The sequence below is a fragment of the Salarias fasciatus genome, chromosome 2, assembly GCF_902148845.1.
Source record: "Salarias fasciatus chromosome 2, fSalaFa1.1, whole genome shotgun sequence".
Classification (NCBI taxonomy): Eukaryota; Metazoa; Chordata; class Actinopteri; order Blenniiformes; family Blenniidae; genus Salarias; species Salarias fasciatus.
Genome location: NC_043746.1, coordinates 3,933,782 through 3,945,841, shown reverse-complemented (window position 1 = coordinate 3,945,841; position 12,060 = coordinate 3,933,782). Strand labels below are relative to the sequence as shown.

Here is a 12,060-nt window from a genome sequence, read left to right as displayed (position 1 = left end):
ACGGCCGGAGTAAACAGTCATTCTGAGTAGCTGGACAATATAAAACAGTGGCGGCGTGCCGGGTGTGCTGAATGAGACTCCATCACAGCCGGAACAACGGTCCAACTTGGATGTCCGTCTGTGCTCTCGCCACTGATGTTTATCACGTATTGTTCTCTGTGACTGTGACTGTGTGTGTGTGTGTGTGTGTGTGTGTGTGTGTGTGTGTGTGTGTGTGTTTGTTTTCATTCCAAAAGCAAGCAGCGCCGGCCCGTGTCCTTGCGTCCCGGCTGCATTGTTTCCAGTGAAACACACATCGCTTTCTAAATGCAACCATGATGCATTTTCTCTTATCATCCTGTGAACAGAGCTTTAAATATGGCTCCTAATAAATGAAAGTATCTGAATACTGTAGGAATCCCATTTTAGCGGGACGTATAAGGTCAAGCTGCTGTCTCTCCTCCTTCCTGTCCAGACCGTTATATTAATTCTGGTCTTAACGGTTACTTTCTTACCCTGATATCTCCTGGAGGAGGAGCTGTTCACTCCTGACGCCGACATTAAAGCTGAGACTGCAAAAGCTTCACCAACAAGTAGAAGTAGCGTTCAGTTCCTCAGTATGTTTTCTCAGTTTAAGTGTTTTGTTTCAAACGTCGGTCTCGTGTGATGGAGAGACTCCACCACCATCACTTACTTCATGCTGGACCTCCAGAGAAAATCAGCCAACCTAATGCGTCCACTTGCTGCTACTTATTCAGGTTGTTTTCTTGACTCACACACTCACACACACACACACACACACACACAGTCACAAAGAAAAGACCCATGAGAGACGGGATGGTCCGGGTGCAGCGGGGAGCAGAGAGGAGGCGGCGGCCGAGCCGCTGGAGGAGAAAACAAGACGCTGCCAGCTGATTGATGAGGAGCAGAGGAGCTGGGGATGGTGGGTAAAAAGCTTTCCAGGCCTCCGCTTCACTGCCCACTGGTCTCCGTTAGGTCAGTGGCAACAATCCAGGTGTCCCCTGTGAAGATGCACGCTCACGTGCACGCTCACGTGCACACACTGCATTGATGCTATAAGTGGTTTAGATTCACATAAATGAGAGGTTTTGTGTGTGTGTGTCGGGGGGGGAGTGTAAATGAAAAAGATCAATGTGTGGTTTTGTGTTTGGAGGTGAACTTGGGAGCACACACACACACACACACACACACACACACGTGCGCACACACAAACAATTACAATCACCTTGAGAAGCTTTAAAGCCGTCAAAACTGAAATGATCTGAAAAGACGTTGCATCATTTGCATCGTAACAGACTTCAAAGCTTGATCATTCTTATTTTATTAGACAGTTTGTCTCAAGGGCACCGCTGGCGCACGTGGCGCCGTTAGCTCGTAACCGCTAATGTAGTGCCAATACAAATACCAACCAGCCATTCGCTGGGCGCCGTCCGGAGAGCCTCGCTGTCAGGAGAGGCCGTGTGTTTCTGGAGCCTCGGTGCTTCATCCCAGCGGCGCCACGCCGCTCCGAACAGTCCCGCTGACGGGCCGGGCGTCTGGATCAGGCTCGCTCCTTCATGCAGAGAAACGTGGACGTGAATGATTCCACGCTGAGTAGCAGCGAGTGGCGTCATGACTCCGTCACGACAGGCTGCTGGTTACTGGTTCCCAGAATCCACTGATGAATAGAATTTAGACATTTTCATCCAGTTTAGCGTCACTGAAAGAAAACATCAAGAACATAAAACAACCAAATGAAACGGTGAAAGTCTTTGTATGACCTTTCCCATCGGATTAAAGCTGGATTGTTTCAGCATATTAATTTTGTGTAATGCAAACTTAGATCTCATTTTTCTTTTTTTCTTTTTGTCACATATCTTTCGTGTTGTTAATGTGACACATTCAGCACTGAGCGTTTGTCATGGAGTAAATACTTGGAGGCATAGTGTAATCTGATTTATCGATCACTTGTTGAATATCAGCAGTCATTACTTACTATTCTCCACACGCTCCTGCTCAGCTAACCTCATATCTAATAGAGACAGTGTTAGGCCCTTTAGCAGCTCTCAAGTTCGCACTGACTGCTTTTAAAATTCAAAAAGCAAAAGACAATCCCCTCTAATGCCACGAGATCCGCCCTGCAGTGACAGTTTGTGCTGAGTAAGTCTTTTTAAGGCGCCGGGGAGGAAAATGTCTCCCACGCTCTCTGGCAAATCTGTGAAACTGTGATTTTCCTATCGTACATGTTGATTGCCTTCCAGCCATCTCTGTTAAAACACATTTTAAAAGACTCACCTCTGATTATTTTCCTACCTGAACGGTGTTTTTATAGCAGTTTGACAACCAATCAGAAGATGGAGTTTCTCATTAAGTTATCCCAGGAAGCCCTCCTGTGAACAAATAGACGTTTTGGAATCGAACCTGCTGTGTTAATATTTTAAAGATATGATTGAAATGTTGACCTGCTCTGTGTCAAATGTCTGAAATTCTTCAGGCTTTACTGTTTAATAAGCCAATTCATTTCATTATTGATCCAAAGTATTCAAGTTATGAAACTGATATAAACGAATTGACTAAAATATCCTGTTTAACAGGAAGTGCCCCACAGTTATCTGGACTATATATCTGATCCCAACTCTTATCAACAACTATCTTTGATAATCATTCATTATTACTGATGGCCAAACTGCTCATGAAGTTGGTTCCCGGCAGTCATGATGCCAACAGTTATTTTCTTGACTGTTGGATTTGCCAAAACACTGACGTCTGCTTTTTGTTAAACAGACAGATGCCTGTAGTTTAACTGTCAACTGACAAATCTTCTTTTCCTGAATAATGATATTTGGTTTGCGTGCTTCAAAAGTTCCACAACCTGTAATTTGCCCCTGCTTTTCATCAGTGGTGCCAGCGAAACGCTGGGCTGTCAGAGCGGCTGTCGTTTCAACAGAAAGCCCACAGCAGACCCTGAGGCCGCCCAGCGTTCCAGCCGGGACGTCAAAGACATGGAGGAGTTACTCCTCTTCATTGTTGCGGTGGAGTCTTTAATGGACAAAAGGAGTCTGCTGGAAATAAACCCAGCCGGGGGAGGCGGAGGCTATCTGACACGCAGAATACACGTGTGGTGTTGTGTACAAGGATTTCTGGAGTTTAAATGATAAATGTCCTTGTAAAAGACAACATGATGGTGTTATGTCAGAGTTTATAACCATTCACTCTACTCTCATCTCTGATGTGTAAAAACTTTACATGAAGGCCAACGGCCTCAAGCACACAACAGCAGGAGCGTTCAGGTTCTGAGCAGTGGGTAGATTATTAAGCCTGTTCTGTTCTCTAGAAAGTGCATCATTGTTTTCTTTGACTTGCAAAGAATGACCTGCAGTGCAAACCCGAGGCAGGTCCTGGACCCGGGTTGGAAATCTTGGCACCTTTGCCTCAGAATGGTAAAACTCAGCCCATGTTTACTCGTAGCTGCATAGTTACAGAAATAGATTCTTCCGTCTGTATGTCCTTAAAAATCTTCATTTACACAAACCTGCATAAAAACCTGGTGAAGAGCTGCTCTATGCTAAACCAGTGAAGCCGGAAGCAGGAACCCAGGCTGGCCAATCAGAATCCTGGAGATTTTCCAGATCTGGTCTGGAAATGTGTCCAAGGCGTGCCTGACCCTTCACTCAGCGTCGATTGATCGATTTTCCTCCCCCTCTCTGAAACTGGGAGACCCTGGACTCACACGGGTCGTGATCATAACATGCTTCCTCTGTTGTGTTTGCCGTTCTGTCAGGAACACGACCTACTGCATGAAAGTGTCCATGTCCATGACGGTGGAGGAGAGCGACGAGGGGAAATGCTTCAGCAGCAAGATCCGCCATCTGGAGAAGGCGGAGATAACCCACAGCAAAATGATCAACTGTCCAGACATCGAGGACTACCTGGCTCCGTACAAACAGCCGCAGATGACGTGGTATAAGGTAGGACCAGCACCCCGACACCCCGACACTCGCTCACTCCGCGGGAACTGAATCGGCTCCGCCGGGATTCCCTGTCAGGAGTGTGAGCGGGTGGAATGGAGGAGCTCCATCTCGGTCAACACCACACACATCTGGATTCCTGAGATCGAGGAGGGCGACGGAGGAAACTACACCTGTGAGCTGCAGTACGGATCCAGGCTGGTGCGACGGACGACACAGCTGAAGGTCACAGGTAGGAACACCGGCCGGACCGTCACACGGTGGTGTTGGCAGAAGTGATGTGAAACACACTCTGGAATCAGAGTGTGTTTGTTAGTGTGGCAGCTGTGAGTGTACACATATACCTGAGTGTGTGTGTACCAACTGATGAATGAGTGGATCCATTGAACAATCTAAAGGAGAGGAAGCACAGAATATGACGGGATGAAAGTGAAAACAGGTGGATGAGTCTTAACGGTCAGGAACTGAGGACAATATATAACTTTATTCTCGTAATTTTATCAATAAAATGAAGGTGATGTTTACTTTCGTAATGATGGAATCAAAACTGTGATCACACATTGCACCAGACCTGAAAATCAAAGCAAACATCAGGATTGAGTCCATGTTTACATTCAAGTACAGTTTTTATGACACACTGGAAGATTTCTTTGCGTTGCCGACTGTTAGTAGTTCAGCTCATTTTTACTTGTACTCGTTGCAAAGTGGGATCGGTGCCTCCCCACGCTGTTATTCCATTGAGTTATGAGTTCATCCATGAAAACACAAAACAGGGAAGCCTAAAGCGAGCCCTGAGGAACACCTAGAAAAAAAAAAAGGATGAGCAATGATCCATTGTGATGTTAGTGAAGAGTAACTGAAGGGAAAACGAGCCTCACATTTCTGTGAAGTGGTTGTTTTTGATGAAGTGTTGGCGGGAAACTCTCTGGTGCCCCCCAGAGGAGGCGGGATAAGAGGCAACAGTCCGGCTGAAGCCAGATTTGGTCCAGGTGAAAGACGGAGTCCATCAATTAGCATTTGGCAGCGTTTTGTCTGTATATTTAACTCGCTGATGTAAAAGAATCACATGCTTGATGAATTACCGCTCAGAGGTTTTGTGTAACCTGACTGCCATCAGAGAAACGCAGCGGAGCCTCAAACATGGCTGGAATGCTGTATGTGCCCTGTCTGCTTTTAATATCCAGCGGATCTCTCCCCGACTCCGGAGCATCCATTACTTTGACAGATGCCTCGACTCAGCAATACATCATTCATCATCACTCTCAAAGTTTCCCTGAATGCGCAGCACAGATCCATGCTAAAACAATAGAGTGCTCTCACGTTCCCGCCATCGGCTCCTAGAAATAGTTTTTGGTGTGTTTTGTTTTATTTCCAGATTAAAGATTGTTTCAGGCTTCGCCGCTGTTTGACTGAACTCGGACTCAGCAGGAACAGCTGCAAACCGACTTCCATCTGCACTTCTGTTTGGTGTTGTGTGTGTGTGTGTGTGTGTGTTTGTCGGGGGCTGCAGTCCTTGATTGTGTGTGCTCACGCCGTGTTGCGCCACATGATGTTTGCAGTCGGCGTTTCTCTTTGTGTTTCCTGATGGTCCGCCCCGCCTCGCCTCCGCCTCACACACCCGGGCAGCTCGGCTCGGCTCTCGGACCTGGGTGAAAACAGTCAGGCCGACATAAACCATCGGCTCCAGCTTTACGACTTTTGAGTGTTCTTCAAACCATTAGTGCTCCATTTCTCTTACATTTTCAAACGCCGTCACCAAAGCCAGCACCTGTTTGATCCGCTGTTTCGTGCCGAGGCCTTCAGACGGAGCGCTTATGAAGTTGAAATGAGTAGACTCGGCTTCATTTCCCAGTGATTATTCACAACCACACTTCCTGACTTCCCTTCATCTGATCTCCTGTGGAGGAACGGAGCGTGGAAAATCACAGCCATTCTTCTCCGTTTCCTCCCCGTGCCGTTCTTACGTAAGAGCTGTGGAGGGAGAGGCTTTCTGCCGGCTCCCATGTTGAGCTGTCACGTCGGGGCAGATTTAGCTCCGGATTAACGCCGCTAAACGATGATCAGATATGATTTCCCAGGATATACCTTGTAGCAGCAGCTAAACGGGTGGGATTAAATCTCCACGTGGAGCAGCAGGGAGGCCGTCTGATCTGACGGGCTGGTGCTCAAATACAGAAATCCGAAATTATCAATACAACTTTACAAATGAAACGTTTTATTTGGTGAAAAGACACAAACAACTGCATGGCTCAAACAACCTCTCATATCCGAGGCCCCCGTTCACACGACTTTTCTAATGAAAACGCTTCTCATTTGTCTTTTTGTTTCAGAAAAATGTCATGTATTTTCGATAAGGTTTTGAAATGATGTGCGTTTACAAAAGAAAATGGCAGCAACGTGGTAGGCACTGTCGGTTGATTTTATCATGAAATCTCTCACATGCATGTGGAGAACCATGAGAGAAACTGAGTGCATGTCAAACTTACTCACACAGTAAAAATAAACTTTTGTGTAGTTTTTCATATGAAGCCAAATAAACTCAAATCTTGTGGAATTTAATTTAACTACAGAGTACATGTGAGTAAAAATTATCATAATTGTAACCTTTTATCAAACTGATATCAGTCCTGAAACTCTCCCGATGTAACGACGGCACGCGAGAACGTCCACACACACCGACGGTGATTTCAGCCTTAAGGGAAGAATCTCCTGCTCCCATGAAAATGAGAAAATGTGCAGAATGCGTTGAAGAAGATGCATGAATCCAGTCTGGGTTTGTCCCGTGTTGAATGATCAGGTTCGGTAAGTTTGATGCTCAGATGTTTTTTTTCATAGGAATAACATGAATCACCAGGAGAAGGCTTCATAAAAAACACACTTTTATTGCTCCTTCCAAAGTTTGACGTCAGCCTAAATTGTGCACCGTCTATCTTTTTTTTTTTTTTTTTTTTTACCAGCTGTTGTGTTCCTTCTTCTTTCTCCTCTTTCCTTATCAGATAAGTTACTGAAATGAGCAGAGAAGCAGACCGACATACGGGATCGACGAGCTCAGTGAGGCAATGCGAGCGTGAATGAGCGCAGATCCGTGTGTGTGTGTGTGTGTGTGTGTGTGTGTGTGTGTGTGTGTGTGTCTCAAGGCTGCTCATGCCAACTGCTGTGAGGCCAATTTATCTTGTCCTGTTTAGGGAGCCAGAATCTCTCTCTGACCCGTATTACTTTTTCTTTTTTTTTTCTTTTTTTATCAGCTTCTCTCCGCCCTCCTCTATTTTCACCCATGTTTATGTTTGTGGCTGGTTCTGTCTGTCTCTGTTCACCGCCAGTTCTCGGGCCGGTCCAGGTCGACGCTCACATCCTACAGAAGTGTGTGTGTGTTTGTGTGTGTGTGTGTGTGAGCATTAATATCTCGCTGCTCCATTTCTGCCAGATTCACACGCATCGTGTTTTTTTCTGTTATGAATTTTATTTGCAATCATCGTAGGTGATATCGATTCTGATGGAAATATGTGATATCTATGATTAATAGCTGTCTATGTCTCTTTCTGTGATAAATAGCAGGGATGCGCCGCTTGCCAATATCGCACCGATACAAGGATTATTAAATGTGATCCTATAGACAACAGCCATCAGAATAATGTCTTGTTTTTCAGTTTAAGCATGGAGCACAGCTCAGTGAAATCCTCCTGGATCTTCCTCCTTCTCTTGATATCTTGACAGAACAGTTCACATTCTCTTTCAGTGCTCATGGCTCGCGCTCTCCTCTACCTGCTGATGGACGATTCTGACGGATTCTCATAAACCGAGAACTGGTGCAGCTCCAGCATTTTACCAAACGATGCAGTTTGTCATATTCAATGAGTCAAAAGAATTTTCCAAACTTTGAAAAACTAAAAGAGCCAGTTTATTTATTTATTTAGTTATTAGAGATTGGATCCCCATTAGCTGTCAGCAGGGTGACAACTCGTCTTCCTGGGCTCCATAACTGCATAAAACAATCATAACTTTAGCAATAAGAACGTGAGTAAAGTTCACAAACAGTGAACAGAATAGATAGAATAAACACTCATAAAACGCAATGCATAAAACCATTAAACAGTAGAATACAAGAAAAAAAAGAAGTAAAAGGAATATATACACACAATTAAAAAGAATAAAACCAGATAGAACAAGGCAATGATACAATTAAAACATAAAACAAGAACTAAGAATGCACCTACAATGCAATCAAGCTTTGAAGATTTTTGTGACCATAGTTTTAAAAGCTTTTATGTTGTTCTCCTTTCTTACAGCTAAAGGTAACTTATTCCACAGATTCGCTGCCCTGTACATCACTGTTCCTTGCATTGCCCCAGTTTGAGCCTTAGGAAGCGATATGTAATCTGCAATATGGCGCCTAGTCAAATGAATATGGCGTTCATGAACATAGATAATTTTTTTTCATACAGAGGCCTAGGTTTAATTTTTATCCGTATATTCTGAAAAAAAGTTCCAAGATTCCTCTGTAATCTCTTCTCCACATGTAGCCATGACAAACTCTGATGCATATAGTCAATGTGAGTCCGAAATGGGCAACGAAGAACCAGTCGTGCAGCTTTATTTTGCAGAACCTGTAGTTTATGAATATCTTTTTTTGTGCTACCCAACCATATGACTGAGCAATAATCCAGGTGAGGTGGCACTAAAGACTGAGTGACATATTTAACTGATGATTCTGTCATGAAATAAGCACATCGTCTAATAGCAGAAAGAGCTCCAACCATTTTTGTCACAATCTTTCCAGTGTGACTAGTCCAACTCAAGTGATCATCTATAGTTACACCAAGGAGAACAAACTTTTGCACCTGCTCCAGGGGTATATTATTTACGGTGAGTGACAAAACATTTCTATTCTTTGATTGCTTCCTAGAGTCAAAATCATACCCATCCTTTTACTAACATTCAATGCTAGTCTGTTAGACTCCACCCATACAGATACTTGGTCTAAATCACTTCGAAGCACATTATTTAAGATTTGCAGGTTCTCTGCACCGTAATATATAGTTGAATCATCAGCGTACATGGCCACATGGGATCTATCTAAGATGAAAGGAAGATCATTTGTCAAAATTAAAAAGCACAGAGGACCAAGGCGGCGACCCTGTGGAACTCCACAATCTAGCCTCAGAACGAAAGACAAACTACCATTGAAGTATACTGACTGCGATCTATTTGTTAAATAGCTGTTAAACCACTTAAAGGTATAATGGACGATTTTCTCAAAAAAGTCGAAACCTATTGTCTGTTACTCGCTTTTTGAAAAAACGCGCATGCGCCAGACCATCCTACCTGCTCTGCTGCTCCTACGAGCCGCTTGACGGCGTGATGCAAGCATGTCTTCAGCGTGATTGACATGTTGGAGGACCAATCGTTGAGACTCGCATCACGCCATTCATTGGCTAAAACATCGTCCATTATACCTCTAAGAGAAGAACCAGAAAAGCCATATGCAGACAGTTTGTTCAGCAACAAGTTGTGATCTATCACGTCAAAGGCAGCGCTGAAATCTAAGACCACTGCACTAACATAATTTTTTCAAGTTCACATAGCCAGTCGTCTGTCATATGGACAAGTGCAGTGGAGGTAGAATGGCTGTCTTTAAAGGCATGCTGAGAATCAGAAGTGATATTAAAATTCATAAAATATTGTGATATTTGTCAGAGTATGAGCTTTTCCATGATCTTGCTCAAAACGGGCAATATACTAATAGGTCTGCTATTAGTGCCACTAAGAGCCAGCTTATTGTCCTTAGGTAGGGGGATGACTTTTGCCAATTTCCAAATTTTGGGGAATAGACACTCTTTTAAACTCCAGTTAAAAATATGACAAACAGGCTTGGCAATATATTCTGCCATTAATGAGATCATTTTCCCATCTAAGTAGTCCAGCCCAAATTGTTTGCTATTCTTTACAGATTTCAACAGTTTTCTACTTCATGCGGGTCTATAGGATCAAAAGAAAATGTACAGTTTTTGCCTTTCATTATTACATTTTTGATCACTTCAATAGAATAGCTGCCACTTAGATCACTTGATTTGTTTAGACTCTTAAGCCGTATTTGTTTTACTTTATTGATAAAGAAGTTATTAAAGTCATTTGCTATTTCAATTGGTTTAGTTATGTACTTTCCTTCAGTTTCAATAATAGCAGAGTCATGGTTTTTAGATCTTCCCAGAGAGTTATTAAGGACGTGCCAAAGCTGCTTTCCGTCATGTTTTGCATTATTAATTTTAGTGACGTAATAAGCTTTTTTCAGTTGTTTGTTCTTTTTAGTCACAGAATTTCTGAATTTACGATATTTATCCCATGCACTGGGATCATTACTTTCTACGGCTGCTCGTTTTAATTCATCCCTTTGGGCCATGCAGGTTTTTAAGTCTGTATTTAGCCATGGTGCCATTGTCTTTGCAATGGCACCATGTTTGACAGACTTTATTGTTGGCAGATAACAGCCCTCCTTCATACATCTCCAGCATATTGACGGCCCCCGCAGATACAGCAGCAGATGTCAATACTGGTACGTTAGGTTTCACTGACTCTGAGTTATTGATGGCAGCCCGGAGGGCTCAACGCAGCAGCCTCAGAGTCATTTCATTAAAAAAACACAAACACAACATGAGTCAACATGGATATAGAATTTCACAATATAAAGACAAAACACTTCATAAAGAGGAAACAGAACAGGCCACAAAGTCAACAAATGTACAGAAATAACAATAAAGAGCAATAAAAATAAGACTATTTTTGGTTCTAACACAATCTGCTTGAGTAACATCTGGAATCTCTCGCTATAGAGGATTCGAACCACTCAGTTTTACAGTTTCCTTGGTCTGGTTTATACTCTTGTCATTAGTTTTGATAACTGCACTGTAGACTGACTGGATTACGTGCAGAAGCAGGTTTTACATAATAGGATTATTTTATGGACGACAGGACTGATTGTTCTTCCCTGCATTGAAAAAGAAAATAAACCAGAATTAAAGGAAACGAAGCAAATGTCAGAAGACTGTGTTCCACACAGGTTGTAAACCTGACGGATTTGTCACACTGGGCGATATAAATACGCTCGGCCTTATATAAGCCGAAGCCGGTAATGAAGAGGCTGTCTGTGAGCGCTGCAGGCCTGACGCCAGCATCCGGCAGAGCTACTGACACGGTAGCATCCTCATCATAGCTGGGTACACCGAACACCGAATGCTCCTGAACAACTGAAGGCCATCAGCTCTAACTCCCACTGTTTGTTGATTTAACTCTTTGGAAAACCAGACATAGTCTTTCTGTGGTATGTTTCAGTACCGATGGCAACGTCTGGTTTAACAATCCATCATATCTGACTTATCAATGCTTCTAGTTGGTTCAGATCTTACCGATCGCTCCAAATCAAATAGAAAAAAAGAAAAGTTGAATGAAGTCTGTAGAGATGGTTCATTGCGGTCTGCTGGTGTTTGTCCGAGTGGGTCCGCCTCTGCCTGCACTAACGTCCGTACTCAGTACTGCTGTGTGATCTGTGTGGTGATTACAGGCTACAGAGGCATGATATTATGATTATTATTGCCTTGCGGGTTACACACACACTACATAACCCACATGGAGAAAAACAGCTGGGGGGAAAAAGACTCGTCTCGGGGTCAACAGGGGATAAGAGGGGAGGCAGGGTGGAAAACTGACGGGGGGGATTACAACATAGGAAAAATATCAACTTATGTTGTAAATTCATGCATAAAGGCAGATCTTGCCATGTCACATGAAACTTCTGGATCTTCTTTCCAACGTTTGGGGTGCATATCAACGCCTGATCCAGGCACAGGAGTTACTATCTTTTCAGCATTTGCCGGTCCAGAGCAGGCAGGTCGGTTCTCTGCTTTTGCTCATTATGGCTCACTGCAGCGGCAGATTCCTGCAGGAAATGAAAGAGCTTTTTCATGCGAGTGTGTCTGTGCAGCTTGAAACAGGCCGAGCTCACACAGCCTGTGTTTCTTCCTGTCGTGTCCCACAGCGAGGAGCTGCACCAGCCCCGAGCGGCCTTCAGGAGCAATCTGCTGCCGACCACCCCACACCTCTGCTCTGTGTGTGTGTGTGT

At 43.9% G+C, this 12,060-nt stretch overlaps 1 protein-coding gene across 1 annotated transcript in view; it reads left to right on the top strand.

The window, feature by feature from the left end:
• Positions 1-12,060, top strand: part of LOC115395533 (X-linked interleukin-1 receptor accessory protein-like 2) — a 382,855-nt gene that overhangs the window by 263,832 nt on the left and 106,963 nt on the right. The window contains exons 5-6 of the mRNA XM_030101111.1: positions 3,761-3,947; positions 4,026-4,179. Coding sequence (XP_029956971.1) covers positions 3,761-3,947; positions 4,026-4,179 — 341 coding nt within the window. The remainder of the gene's footprint in view (positions 1-3,760; positions 3,948-4,025; positions 4,180-12,060) is intronic.